Source organism: Trachemys scripta, chromosome 1, assembly GCF_013100865.1.
Source record: "Trachemys scripta elegans isolate TJP31775 chromosome 1, CAS_Tse_1.0, whole genome shotgun sequence".
In the NCBI taxonomy this organism is placed as follows: Eukaryota; Metazoa; Chordata; order Testudines; family Emydidae; genus Trachemys; species Trachemys scripta.
The window spans coordinates 137,350,926-137,365,643 of NC_048298.1; the positions used below are offsets into that span (position 1 = coordinate 137,350,926).

Below are 14,718 nucleotides of genomic sequence, written 5' to 3' on the forward strand. Positions count from 1 at the left end.
CCTTGCCAAATTTCAAGTCCCTGCTCCAAAGCGTGGGGGTGATAGAGATCTTGAAAGAAAATAAAATTTTAATAGGGACAAAACAACGTATTTGTCCCTAGCCGCCTCCTAGGAAATAGCTGAAACATTTTTTGCAGAAGAATGAGAGCATGAGAGAAATAAAGAACTTGTCCTCTTATTCTCTTTCCTCTTCTTTCTTTCTCTGTCATTCTTTTGTAGGCTTTTAATATGTCATTTTCCTCTTTTGTAGGCACTCCATCCGCCCCCCGGGATGTTAGCTACGAGATCATTGGCTCCAATGTGCTCCTGACCTGGCGCTTACCCAAGGACCTGGGTGGCCGCAAGGATGTCTTCTTTAATATCATCTGCAAGGTGTGCCCAACGGGGTCTCCGGGGCCCTGCGTGCGCTGTGGGGACAGCGTCCAGTTTGAGCCACGCCAGGTGGGGCTAACAGAGAGTCGTGTGCAGGTCTCCAATCTGCTGGCCCGTGTGCAGTACACATTCGAGATCCAGGCCGTCAACCTGGTGACTGAGCTGAGCCCAGAGGCACCCCAATATGCAGCCATCAACGTCAGCACCAGCCAGTCAGGTGAGGAGCCTTTTCATCTGACTCCAATCCCTCCTATTGCTTTCTCTCATTCCTTCCTTCACATTCCGTGCCTTGTAGCAGGCATGGCTCTGAGTTGTTTGGCTTCTACTGGCCAAAGTTCCGTTGTTTCTAACCTTCAGTGCCAAGGTGCTAAAGAATGATCCTGGGATGTTATTTCCCTGTGGATGGGAAATGGTATTTGCCTTTTACAGGGTGCCCAGATATTACACTGATGACTGCCATCTAAATTTTTGTTATAATAAAATAATAATAATAATGAGAGGGGTGCAATCCTGGAAGTATCATGACTAGAACTAAGTGTATGTCTAAACTGTACACTAAGCCTGAGTTCTCACTCAGGTTTGAGCCCAAGCACCACTTTCATCCACATACAAATCAGTCTGACTTGGGTCAGCAAGCACTCAGGACCCTTCTGGGGTGGGGGCAGAGGGGCCAGAGCCCAAGTCCCGCTAAGACTTGGATCCAAAGTGTGTCATATTGCAATGTGGATGCAGTCAAGCCATAGCCATGAGTGAGAAGGTCTGTGTAGTGCAGTATGGCTGTGCAACCAGGGTCTAGCAGTTGAAAACTCAGGTTTACAGTGTAATGTGGACTCTCAAGCATGGGCTTGGGAAACAGCAAGTTCACTACGGGGTCTGTAGTGGAGAGACAGCTCACCAGCACAACACCTCCTGCTGGTCGTCCTGGGAATTAGCTCTTCCAGCCTGGAGCTCCCTCTGCAGGCCAGTGTCTCACCTGCCGCTGGCCCCCCATGTCCCTCTGGATGCCGGTGCCCCTCTACATCAGGGGTCTGCCCCCAGCAGTAATCCACAATCTGGGTCTTCCCACTCAGGGGGAGCCCCCAACCCTCTATCCCCATCTTGCCTCTGTAGCTACTGTGAGTCATCATCTAACCCCCACTCACTGGGGCAGATGGCAGTCTAATCTACTCATTACTGGCAAGGGGGGTTTAGACTTGCTGCCTTTCCTAACCCAGGGCTGCATCTCTGCAACCCCAGTACCTGCTTTGGGCCTTTACCAAGGCCTGCAGCCTGGGGAGTTGCCAGGCTGGAGCTCTTCTGCCCTTCCCCAGCCCTGCTCAGCCTCAGGTACCTAATCCTTCTCTCTCCACTGTTAGAGAGAGAGTAACTCAGTGCCTCCCTGAGCCCTTATAAATAGGCCAGGTGTGGCCTGATTGGTGCATGGCCCCAGGTGTGGCTGCTTCCCCAATCAGCCTAGCCTTTTTTTTAGGAGCGGGGTAACTGCCTCTAATACAGGGTCCTACAGATTCAGGTTTACAATGTAGAGTAGAAGTAGCCTGAGAGATCAGTTGGTTGTTTAGGCAGCTCTGGAGATGGCAAGTGAAGGGTTGCAAAGTCTATCAGAGTGATGGACCAAATAGAGGAAGCTAGTATATGGAGGGGAGATGGCAATAACATCAGGAGAATCCTGGATTGTTGCAGAAGGGTTGTACTTGGCTGAGGGTGAAGGGAATGACTTACAAAGGTAGTCTGAGAGAACTGAATACACATATTTAGCTCTGCTAAGTGACATCTAGAATTGGGTGGGGACATGGCAACTCTTTACAAGGGTGTACACAACTAGAGGGAGAGGAATTGTTCAGGAGTCGGCTGGGGTGGGGGGTATAATCCGGAGTAATGAGATGGAATGGAGCAAAGGGGGGAACAATTTAAATTGAATATCAGGAGCTGTTTGCTACAATTGAGCTCTATTAAACTCCTAATTAAACTCTAATTAGACTCCCCAGAGAAGTGGTGGAAACCCTATTGCCTAAATCATGTAAAATTAGGCCTGTACAAAGCCCAAGAGAACATCCTATAGGGAACTATTCTGCCCTGGCTGGGGACCAGACATGAACTGTGCTAATATTCCTGCTCTACTGTCTGGGTTCTATGGAGTGTCTTGCTGTGAAGACAGGGAGAGGTAGATAATGCTTCCCGCGAGCAGAGAGGAGGCTGCAGATGAGCTGTGGCTGGATCATGAATATGTGGCAGGATCACCTATATGACTTGGGGGGCTTCCAGGTTTTTGAAAGGAAAAAATCCTTGGGCACTAATAGCTTCCTTGCCCCTGAGGTGCTGGAAGGTGTTAGGCATCTGGTGGCAGATTTTCTGCCCCATCACTCCCATTACCAGGGAAGCAGTGATCAACAGAGGTTATGTGGGATACCTGGCCCCTCAAAGAGTGGCTCCACAAGTGGCTGCTTGAGTATTTTGTACCTCTGGCCTCAGACACAGGGAGAGATGACTCCTGTGGGAAGGATGGTTCCAGGTGGTATCTCTGAATTCTGCTGGGGAAGGGTAGGTGACACATTAACCTCCCAAATGATTTCCCCTGCTCTCCACCATTTCCCATACCTGCCTCATTTGTGTGAATCAGTAGTGGTGGAATCTAGTGTGACCTCTTCCTTCTGGCTCTGCCCTTGAATCACCAAGTCTCTTCTCTTCCTTTGCTCATGCCTGACTTGTCAGTCTGGTTCTGCAGCCCCCCCTTTTCCTCTTGGCTGCATGGAGGCTGGTCTCTCATGCTCCAGAAGGATCTCAGGGGAGCAGCTGTGCTGACAGGCTCCTCTCCAGAGCTGCAGTATGCACTAGATGGTTATTGTGGTTGGATCCTTTTTTTAGCTCTACTCTTCCCCAAGATCATTAGCAATGAGCTTGAGATGAGCCGCCCTCGATTCGTAGTGACAGCTCACGCTAACGAGGCCTCTGTTCCTCTGTCACGTGGCCTGTCTCACTCCTGCCCCCTCCCTTCAGCCCCCTTGGCAGCTTTTCACTTTAGCTTAGATTTTCTTTTTTATTGTTACACACACAGATGGACTCTCAGCTCTTCCACTCCAAGAGAGACAGGGAAGCGGGTTGGGTTGGGTGGGAGGACATGGAGAGATGAGGAGAGAGAAGTTGGGGGACAGAGAATTTCTGAATGAAAGGGTGTAACACTCCTCTCCTCTCCATTGAATTAAGGGTAGCCAGACAAAGAATCTTCAGTCCCAGCAGCCTTTGTATCTTCCCTCTGGCCCTGCACTAACCACGGGTTCTCTCACTCCCCTCTATGACTGGGTGCATATATTCTTTGCATCCACCCTTCCCTCTTTGACATGCCCAAGAAAACCTCAGGGCAGTCTTCTGTTCTTGGAACAATTTCTCTCCTGTACTCTCCTCCATTTAGCTGTATTTCCCATTCCCTTGTTCTCTGTATCCAAGACCACTGCCCCTTTAAGAGCTTGTCTACCCCTAGTGGCTCACTGTCCCCTGCTCCACAGTTAGAGATGGGATCCCATGATCGCTAAATCAGTCATTTCCATGGCAACCATTGATGATGTCCCATCTCTGGGATGGGGATTCGTTTAAGGTAGGGGCACAAGGGACTGACACAGGAAAGCTCTTCACACTTACATCCTTGCAGTACAATTTGACTTGATCTTTTCCGGCAAGCTGCTATCCCAAAACAGTTTGGAGAGTAACATGGCATGCTTACTGGGATAACTAGGAAAGGGAGGAAAATATTCAGAGATAAGGCAAGGTAGAAAAATCATGTTCAGCTGAGGTTTTAGGTTTTAAGATGAATAGATAAAGAGGTGGAGGCCACTCCAGAAAACAGAAGCTGCAGAGGAGAAGGCTCTTCTATGAATAGTGGTGAGGTTGTGTAGTGGGAAGGATGGGAGGCTGATGCATGGCAAGCAAAAAACCTGTGGAACCTACCACAATATGTTATAGAGGTCAAAGGCTTCATAGGATTAAAGAAAGGATTATTTATTTATATAGATTATACCATTTGCAGTTAAACAATATCTATCCTTATGCTTCAGGGCATAACTATCTCCATCTGAAAGCAGTCAGAAAGAAACTTCCCTATGGTTAGGTTATTTCAAAATTGTCCATTGGGGGTTTCCTGCCCCTTCCTCTGAAGCATCTGCTACTGGTCATTGTCAGAGACAGGATTCTGGACTAGATGGACCACTGCGCTGAGCTAGCCTGACAGTTCCTATGTTCATAGAAAGTGAGGAAAGGAATAGAGAGACTTAAGATCTCTGAGGTTGGCTAGAGGAAGTCCATAGAGGGTTTTAAAAGCAAAGAGTGTTTTTTTTTAAACTGAATCCTGAAACAGAGAGCTAATGAAGCAGTCTGAAGATGGAGGTGATGTGGTCAGGCTTCCTTGTACCTGTGAGAAGATAGGCAGCAGCATTCTGCCTATGCCAGTGTCAGAGCAATGGGACTTGGAGATGCCAGCCAGAGACAAGGGAGCTGCAGTAATCATAGCAAGAGAATCTGAAGGGCTGGGTGGGGGTTTCAGCAGAGGCTGAGCTGAGACAGTGACATTCGAGGACAATGCTGCAGGGGGACATTCAGCAGATTTTCAGGCTGATGGGCTATATGAGGAGGAGAAGAAGACTTTAGAGTAAAGAATGATGCCAAAGTTACTGACTGTGAAAGCAAATGGAAGTTCTGGGTTTAGCCGGGAAATGTGCTAGAGGATGTTCCTCTTGCCCAGGAGAAGCACATCTGATTTAGCTGGTAGCAGGTGTGAGAAAAACTACAAGTTTTCTTGGTCAAAACAGAAAGGGAACATGGAGACAGAGTGTAGTACAGGCTGTCAGAAGATATTTAGTATAATCAGCATAAAGCTGACAGATGAAGTGCAGTTCTGCTCTGTAAATTGACTGGACACATGGATCACAGGGCTCCGTGTTCATTGTCTCTCATTGATTGCAGATCAAAAGAGCTCACTTTAGAAGTAAATTTTTTTTTCCTAATTGTTAACTCTGAAAGCTCAGCCTGGGCTCTGAGAACCAAGCTGAGTTGTTTTCTTCTCACACATCATCACCAGTAATAAAGATTCTGCAAGGTAAATTTTGCCCTCATTGACAGTTGTCTCAGCTCAGGGTACGTCTACACTACAGCCTGAATAGCAGCACTGCAGTGTAGATGCTTCCTACATCAACGGAAGGCATTTGTCTGTTGGTGTAATAACAAACTACTACCTTGAGAGGCAGTAGCTAGGCCAATGGAAGAATTCTCCCTTCGACTTTACTGTGTCTACAATGGGGATTAGCTCAACCTCACTACATTGCACAGGGTGCAAAATTTTTCACAGCCCTGAGAATATTGCTAGATCGACCTAAGATTTAGGTATAGACCAGGCCTCAGTTGTCTTCAGAGGGTTTACAGAGGTGTAACTGACTGGAACTTAGTAAAAGATTCTGTGGATGATGCACAAGATGGAATATGCTCCAGTTCCCTCTCTCTGAGCTGTGTTGTCTCTGCAGGCCAAACAGAAAAAGAACGTGCCATATTTCACATTACAGAGCACTTTGGATAAGGGCAAAGATACACTGCTCAGGAGGGTAGAAGTAGATGTAAAATAGCAGAGAATGGACCCTTGTGGTACCCAAGGAGAAGTCTCTGCACAAAAGTGGAATGACAGCTAAGGACAAAAAGGGGTGTTATTTGATAGGCAGGCATGGAACAGTAGAGTAGTAATAAATATTTTGCTCTTCTAAAGCGCTGTCCATCCAAAGAACTTAAAGTGCAACATCCTGACAGGATCTGAGACCCCTGAATAGCTAGGGAGGTGACTCAGGGAGATGGATAGAACAATGTTGAAGACTGCAGCGAAGGCCTGGAGGCCAACACACAGAGGAACTGGTTAAGTGCACAGAGGAAAGTCATTTCTGTGTTGTATCCAGACTGAAATCTGTTCAGGATAAGGATGTGTGAAAGGTACTTGGAGAAAAAGCAGGTTCCTCATGCATTTTGCTGGGAGAGGGAAATTTAGTGATGGGATGGTTGGGAATGTAAGTCAAGGACAAAAGAGTTTGACAGTAGTAGATTTGTGGAAAGTACTAGAGGAAAAAGACTTGTCGACAATGGTAATAATGTAAGGAATTCATTTGGGGAGATAGGACCAAAATGTAGAAGAGGGAAGAGAGTCAAGAAAGAAGTGGTTTTCTCAAGGCACTGGTGCTGCTGGAAGCTGCTGTGGAGAGAAGAAGGAGAACATCAATGTAGAGGCCTTCACAGGGTGCATAGTCCCTATGACTGAAGGAGTCAGAGATGTAGAGGACTTCAGAGGAAAGAAGTTCAAAGGTGGCATCAATATGCATGTCATATCTCCAGTGACATTATATCAGAGGAGGAGAAACTGCTGAGTGTGGGAAAATCATAGATATGGGAGGGAAGGGAGTTATCAGATGTGATAAACCACAGAGAATTTGAGAGGGTTGAAGAAAGAGAAGAGTTTGAAGGAGAAAATGAATTTGAATCCACCTGAGTTTTGGTGTGACGGCAATAACACCTCCTCATTGGAGGGCTGAGTCTGACCTAAGAGGGAAGTGAGAGGGGTGGGAGGAGCAGAAAAGTCCAGGAGGGTGTCCTAATTCTCCATGTTTGTAGCCTTGTCTGGTTCTTTCATTTTTGTGAAATTCAAAACTTATAGGCAAATCATCAATACATGCCAGAGTTACTGCTCATTTGTGAGAGTTTAGTATCCTCAGAACCTAACAAATAGTTAACGCTACTAACTAATTAAACAGTGTCTTAATTGATTTACTAACATCTGTTCATCTTATCACTTACCAATTTATGTGAATACTTTGACTTTCATGTAATTTCCCAATCACAACAAGAGAAACTCTAATGGTAACTAGATTTATTAACAGCCAATAAATGTGATTACTAGCACAGAATATTTCAGCTCAGTGTATCAATTTTCAACATCTCTGTTACTCAGTATGCAGTTTTCTTAACACTGCAATACTCAGTTTCAGTAAATCTTATCTGTGGGTCTTGAGAAACTACATTCATGGGTGGACAGTAAACAGACCAAAGCCCATGTTTTCAAAAGTGTTAGGTTTTAGACGTCTCCATTTTTGGTTGCCCAACTTGAGGTATTTTGGGCTTGGCCTTCTGGCATGCTAACCACTGACAACTCTGAGAACCGAGAGGGCTCAGCAACTCCAAAAATCAGAGCAAGGTTGGCAAAAGTTGGGCACACAAAATCAGAGGCATCTCTTGGAAAATGTGGCTATTTTACTCTTAATTTATGTGAGCCCTTATGCTTGTTATAAGGGAATCCCCTTTTCTGTGGATTGGCGTTAACAAAACACTGATGAACAGCAAAGAAATTACTTACCAATCAAATCCACGGAGCTAGTCCACGATCTTCAAAAGTGACTAGTGAACTTGGATGCCTCAATTTTTGGGTGCCCACCTTGAGACACTTTCAAAGGTCCTGATTTTCCAGAGGATGTACGCGCAGCACATCCTGAAAATCAGGACACCATCTAAGGTGTCTCAAATTGGGCACCAAAAAGTCAAAGTACTCAGAGTCACTAATAGATCTGGAAAATCTTGGCCTCTGTCCTATGACAGCTCTTTTTCAGGCCCAACAAACTTCCCTGGGGAATTGATTTATGTCTAGAGCAATTATTAATTATAGTTCATATTAATTGTCTCCACCAAATTAGAATACCGGCTCCAAATACAGATAGTAATGTAAGGATAAAGACATGCTATACCCTGAATGATGCTGTTTGCATGTTGATCTGGCCCCCACAAACACATCTCAGTGTCTTGGCTTTTGAAGCTGTGGTGTAGTGTTGCTTCAAGAAAACACTGTTGTTCATCCTTTGCAAATGCCCTATCGGGAAGAGCTTGTTAACTGAAGAGTCTTCTTTGCTTCTTGTAGATTTTTTGTTGATGTTAGTTGAAGTTCATTGTGCATAGGCGAGAGACTTTGTTGCTTCTGTCTTTCCTGGTTGCTATGAAAACTCTAGGCCAGGCCTCTTTTGGGTAGAGTTATTTGAGCAATGTGTCAGGTTAGTGGTTCCATATTTTCTTGGAGTGTCTCATGCAAAATAAAGTGGACAAGACTTTGACTGTGACTAACTGCCTTTGTATTGTGGTGGAGGTGCCTTTATCAAGCTTGTTGGAGGGCAGCATTGGTGTACAAAAAATACTGGTAATTGAAAAATCTCTTTCCTTAAATTGAAGATATGAAAAAAAATTTAACTTGGTAAAATTTAATGTTGCATGAAATCCCATCAGTGTCAGTAGGTCATTTATATGAATGCCTTGAAAGTCCATTTACAAATAACCTATCCCCCTGTACTCCTTGTGTATCTCCCACCAAAAGTCCACTCTCTTTCAATGCCCCTGCAGCCCTCCTTCCTCACATACCATTGCCAAGCCACAAACATAAGGCCCATGTGTGCAGTGAGGTGTGGTAAGGTAGAGGGACCCCAACAAGGGTCATAAAGTCTGTAGGGATGGTGTGACTCCTGACTAGCGTCATGAGTATCACCTGGAAGGTATTGACCCAGGTGGAGTTGTATTACAGTGCACTTCCTAAGGTCTGTAGGTTCTCTTATCTTCTCTTGGGAGCATTAGTGATTCTCCACTGCTGCAGACCTCAGGGAGTCAGGAGCAAAGGAGGAAGCACCATCTTTGCCCCCAGCTTCTTTCATTTCCCAATTCCTTGTTTTAACTATCTTTGAAACTAAGGGCATTCTTATTCACAAAAAAACATAGCAAAGACAAGGTAAGGTTGGAGGCACATGTCAGTGGTTTGAGTAGGTATTACTGTTCAGGAATAGTAGTTAAAAATAAAACAAAACAAAAATCTGTCCATTATTAGAAAGCCAGGGAATGTTGCTTTTCTCAAACAAAGCACCCAAGTTACCTTAACTCTGCTCCATTGTGATGCCACAAAAAACATTTAAAAAAACTTACTATCTTCTCCATCCATAACAAAGAGCTTCACTTACCAATGACCACAAAAAACAGAATGCCTCAATCTTACATTTCTAGTGGTTGGGCTGCCTCATGGCTTCCTTTACTGTCAGATATGGTACATGTACAAGAATTTTCCATATGCCTGATTTGACAAGTAACATACTGAAGGCAATCATTTCCCACTCTTCATAAAGGGCCTGATCTCATGATATGTTACGGGTACCCATGATTTCAGGTGGCAGCCAATTAGGCAAGTGTCATTAGACACAGAGATAGCATGTCTCCATATATAAACCTCATGTGAAAAGAGCAAAAGTTGGAGCAGTGACAAACCATCATGCTTAGTTTTGGAGACACGTATGCATGAAATAAATTATAAAACCAATGTTCTGGGGTGCACATTTTTGATAGTACAGATACAAAGAAGGGAAGATGGTTGACTGACTTCCCTGTGAAGGCAGAGTTAGTGTGGTGTGGAGGTAGAGTAGGGTCCTTATTTAAAAAGTGCAGCCATAAACTCTGCATTCTCTGGTTTTCTAACATTGGAGGGGTTATTTAACTAAATAATTCCTGATGGGAGCTCTGCACTCATTCTACTGATACATACCTGTGACCTTAACTTCATCTTGAGATTTGTGTGAGATATTTAAGAAATGGAGAGAACAGAAAGCCAAATACTTATACTTGAATTTCCATCTTTGACAGGGTTACTGGTCTAGTGGATAAGGGGAAGCAGTAAATGTGATATACCTTGATTTTATGAAGGTTTTTGACACCGTCCCTCATGACATTCTCATAAGCAAGGTAGGGAAATGTGGTCTAGATGAAAATACTATAAGGTGGGAGAGCAACTATTTGAAAGACCATACTCAAAATGTAGTTATCAATTGTTTGCTCTCAAACTGGGAGGGCATATCTAGTGGGGTTCTGCAGGGGTATGTTCTGGGTCCAGTACTGTTCAATATTTTCATTAATGACTTGGATAATGGAATGGAGAGTATGCTTATAGAATCTGCAGATGAAACCAAGCAGGGAGGGGTTGTTATCACTTTGGAGGACAGGATTAGAACTCAAAAAGACTTCGACAAATTAGAAAATTAATCTGAAGCCAACAAGATGAAATTCAATAAAGATGTGGAAAATACTACATTTAGAAGAAAAAATCAAATGCACAGCTAAAAAATAGGGAATAATTGGCTAGGTCATAGTACTGCTGTAAAGGATCTAGAGTTTATAGTGGATCACAACTGAATATGAATCAGCAATGTGATGCAGCTGCAAAAAAGGCTAATATAATTCTGGAGTGTATTAACAGAAGTGTACTATGTGAGACATGGGAGGTAATTTTCCTGCTCTATTTAGCACTGGTAAGGCCTCAGCTGGAGTACTATGTCCAGTTCTGAACACCATACTTTAAGAAAGATGTGCACAAATTGAAAAAAAGTCCAGAGAAGAGCAATAAAAATGATAAAAGGTTTAAAAAACCTGACCCTTGAGGAAAGGTTAAAAAAACTGGACATATTTAATCTTGAGAAAAGAAGACTGAGCGGGGACGTGATAACAATCTTCATGTATGTTAAAGGCTGTTATAAATAGGACAGTGATCAATTGTTCTCCGTGTCCTCTGAAGGTAGGACAAGAAGTAATGGGCCTAATTTGCAGCAAGAGAGATTTAAGTTAAATATTAGGAAAAACTTTCTAACTATAAGGATAGCTAAGATCTGGAATAGGTTTCCAAGGGAAGGTTGTGTTGTGGAATCCCCATCACTGGAAGGTTTTAAGAACAAGTTGGACACACACCTGTCAGGGATGGCCTAGCTAGGGCTAGAGGGCTGGACTAGAAGACCTGTTGAGGTGCCTTCCTGCCCTATGATTCTTTGATGTCTCCTTTGCAGGTGTTTTACAAGCTTTTTCCTGGAAATTTTGTTTATTACATTTCGAACTCACTGGTGAAAGTTACCCTAACTTGGATTATTTTATTGTTATTTTCACTAAAACTATTTTACTCTTTCATACTTCTTTGCCTTAAAATGTAGCTGCTCAGCTTAATTATGAAACGTAATAGAAATGGGCATATAAAATACACTGGCGTATGTAAATGTCAAAATGTATGCACATTCAGTCTAAAATGCTGGTAAATATTGTTTATTTTCGGGGGCCTATGGTGTCCTCTTTGGAGTGGGTAAGGTATATCGAGGGGTGATAGTCTGATGGGTGATTGGGTGGTAGGAATGGAAAGCATATGGAGGGACAGGATGGAAAGGTGACAATGCATATCTAGTACTATGATTATTTCAGGACACTTGTATACAATTAGTAATAAAAAAACAAGGTAATGAGCCTGAAACCTGGCCCTTAGCGGCAGTGGGGTGTGTGTGTGTGTGTGTGAAGAGTGCACTTTTGGCTGCCCATGCAGTATGTGCCATCATAGGGCCAGTTATCAGCCCTGCTGCCTTTCACAAGCATTAACATTCACATTACAAATAGTTTTAAAAGTCCTATGGCACTTTTTGCAGAAGTGGCATGTTCTCGGTCAAATTCCAACCAAATAATTACATTCAACCTCCCTAAAATTCTCCTTGCAGCCATGTCTGGGTACAATGTTCTTCAGTTGTGTCCTAAAGTCTTGCATGGTGGTGGTGTGCACTGTTAAACAGTTGTTTAGTTCTTTCCCAGTTACCAGCATTTCACTGCAGATGAAGCAATTCCTTTCTGTGCAAAACTGTTTAAAAGGAAAGTGCTATCATTTTGAGAATATTTTATTATGTAAAATATTTTATTATAACTTTGGCTCACATTCTGCTTTCACTTACATTATTTTAACTGGTTCCTACTTGCCTGAGCTGGTTAAACTCCTTTGATTTGCTTCTTCCTGACTAATTTTATCTCGTTGGATATGAAAAACAATTCTTTTATCTCTCTTGCAGGTGGGAAGGGAGAAGAGCCATTCTGTGGCTTTGCTTCTTTGCCAGATGTCCCTGACTTTCTCTCCACCCATCCAGGTGTTCACACATTCGGGGGCTGATCAGGAGTGTTTGTTGGGAATTTTCTGTTAGAATAATTTTCCAACAGAAAATGGCATTTTTGCAAAAAAAAAAAAAAAAAAAATTCCATGAGGAAATTTCAGTTTTGCCAGAAAATTTGAATTTTCTGTTGAGAAATTCAAAATGATGCCGCCTTGCCTGCCCGGGGAACTCTTGTCAATTTCACTTTCCACCCCCAGGGAGAAAGCAAAACTGACAGGAGCCTGCCATGCAGGCAACTGGCAACCCAACATATCCCATTTTGTTTCTTCTGAAATGGATGTTTCCTAGAAAGCCCTTCTCATAAAAAAAGCTATTTATTAATGATTATTATTATTATTACTGTTCATCCAGTTCAGGATGAAAAAAAGTTTAAAAAATGCATAATTTATATGGAATAAATTTCCATTTCGAGTCAGCTCTACGAATCAGTGCCTACTCACCTCCATGCTCTTGCTTCTCTGCTGGGAGAGGTAATTTCTAGAGAGCTATTTTGTACATCCTCAATTCAGCGGCACACTTAAGTGTGTGCCTGGTGTTCAGCATGTCAATACACATGATGACATAGTATATTTGAACGGGGCCTATATCTCGGTGATGCAGTTAAAAGCAAGGGAATATGATGGTCAGACAAATCAGTCTACATTTTTTAGTGTATTATTTTTGAAATAATGAATCATATTCTATCCCAGGCAATTTCTTGTTTCCCTCAACCTGCTTAAATGAGTTTCAGTGTAGTAAGCAGAATTGCCAGACCCAATTGTTCCAAAATCACTAGTCAGGCCCAAAAAAACCCTAATGAAATTGACTTAAGAAATCATGAGATTTTTAAAAATTGAGTTTCTCTTTTTTGCCTTCTTGCTTGTGAGCTTTTAGGGGTCATGTTTTCAAGCATTTCTCTCCAACCATGAGGGGTGATCAGTTGCTGTTTAAAATAAATGAAAGCTGAGATTCTCACATCATCACTTCACCTCCCAGAGCTGAGGATTTAAGAAAAGACTCACGATCAAATCATGAGAGTTGGTAACACAGAGTAAATAAGACTATCCCACCCCAAAGAGACAGAGGCTCTGTATTTATCCCCAGAGTGAGTGCAGTGCTGGGATCACCCCTGACAGCATGCCACCTGCCCTGAGCTGGAGGGGCCAAAGCATAGTTCATGTTGAAAACTCCATTCAGTCCTGGGCCTCTGCGCCAGGATGGCCAACAAAGGGGCTAATTAGTGTCAGGGGTAGCAGTGGTTTTGCCATTTGGGCACCTGTCCCAGAAGACACTGGACTGTGACCCAAATGAGAGCAACTTTCATTCTTTACTGACCTAGGGCAGGATTGGAACCTGTGACCTAGGAGAGCTCCAACCCTGTCCCCAAGCCCCCAGACTCATCAAACTCCCTCAGCTCCTGGTTGCAGCTGGTGACCTAGAGGTGAAAGGCCCCCTATCTTCTTCCCAGTTGCTCCAACTATCCAAGTCTGTTCTCCACGCCACCTGACTCTGATTTATGTGCATGTGCTGCTGATTTGCACATCTTTCACATTTCACTTCCAAGGAGCTTGTGATGTCAGACAAGCCCCAGGGAAGCCAAGCTCCTAGGGAAAGGAATAGGCCTAGCATTATCCCCACTTTATAAATGTGGTGGCAGAGGCGCAGAGATGCTAAGTGGTTGACAGGATACTGTCGGCAGACAGGATACTGAGCTAGATGGACCTTTGGTCTGACCCAGTACAGCCTTTCTTATGTTCTAAGTGACTTGCCTAAGGCAACATACTGCACCAACATCAGAGCAACGGTCTTCTGACTCCAAGTCTTCACTGCACTACTCTTCCTTCCCCCTGCTAACTGAATAATCCATGTTGCACTTTATCACTCCCTCATGACTGACTGAGATTTCCTGACTTCATTCACTGGCTCTAGTGGCAGGGGAGGTGACTTTCCCCACCTCCACCCTGACACATACAGCCTGCCGCTTTCTAGAGAAGGTTAGAAAAGAGCTGGGCCAGGTGTTCTTTGGTTCACATCCTTCATCTCCAGTGATTCATCTGCTATGACTGCTGTTAAGGGAGTGTAATCTAGAGGCACGAGGAGTCAGAACGCCTGAGTTCTGCTTCTGGCTTTGTCACTCTGTTTGCCTTGGGCAAGTCATTTAATCCCTCTGCCTCAGTTGCCCCATCAGTGCAGTACAGCAAATAAAACTGACCTACCCCACAGGAGAGTGGTAGGAGGCTTAATTAATTTTTTTGAAGACCCCTATGAAATCTGCTGATGAAATGTATTGTAGGAGTCTAAATTACTACTTTGGCATTGTGGTGAGGCTCAGAGCTGTGGAAAAGGTAGCATCAGTGGCACTGAACACTGG

General features: G+C 43.8%; 1 protein-coding gene across 2 annotated transcripts in view; it reads left to right on the top strand.

Moving 5' to 3' along the window:
- Positions 1–14,718, top strand: part of LOC117885296 (ephrin type-B receptor 5) — a 142,014-nt gene that overhangs the window by 108,396 nt on the left and 18,900 nt on the right. For both annotated transcript variants that reach the window (XM_034786589.1, XM_034786590.1), the window contains one exon: positions 251–589. In XM_034786589.1, the coding sequence (XP_034642480.1) occupies positions 251–589 (339 nt within the window). The remainder of the gene's footprint in view (positions 1–250; positions 590–14,718) is intronic.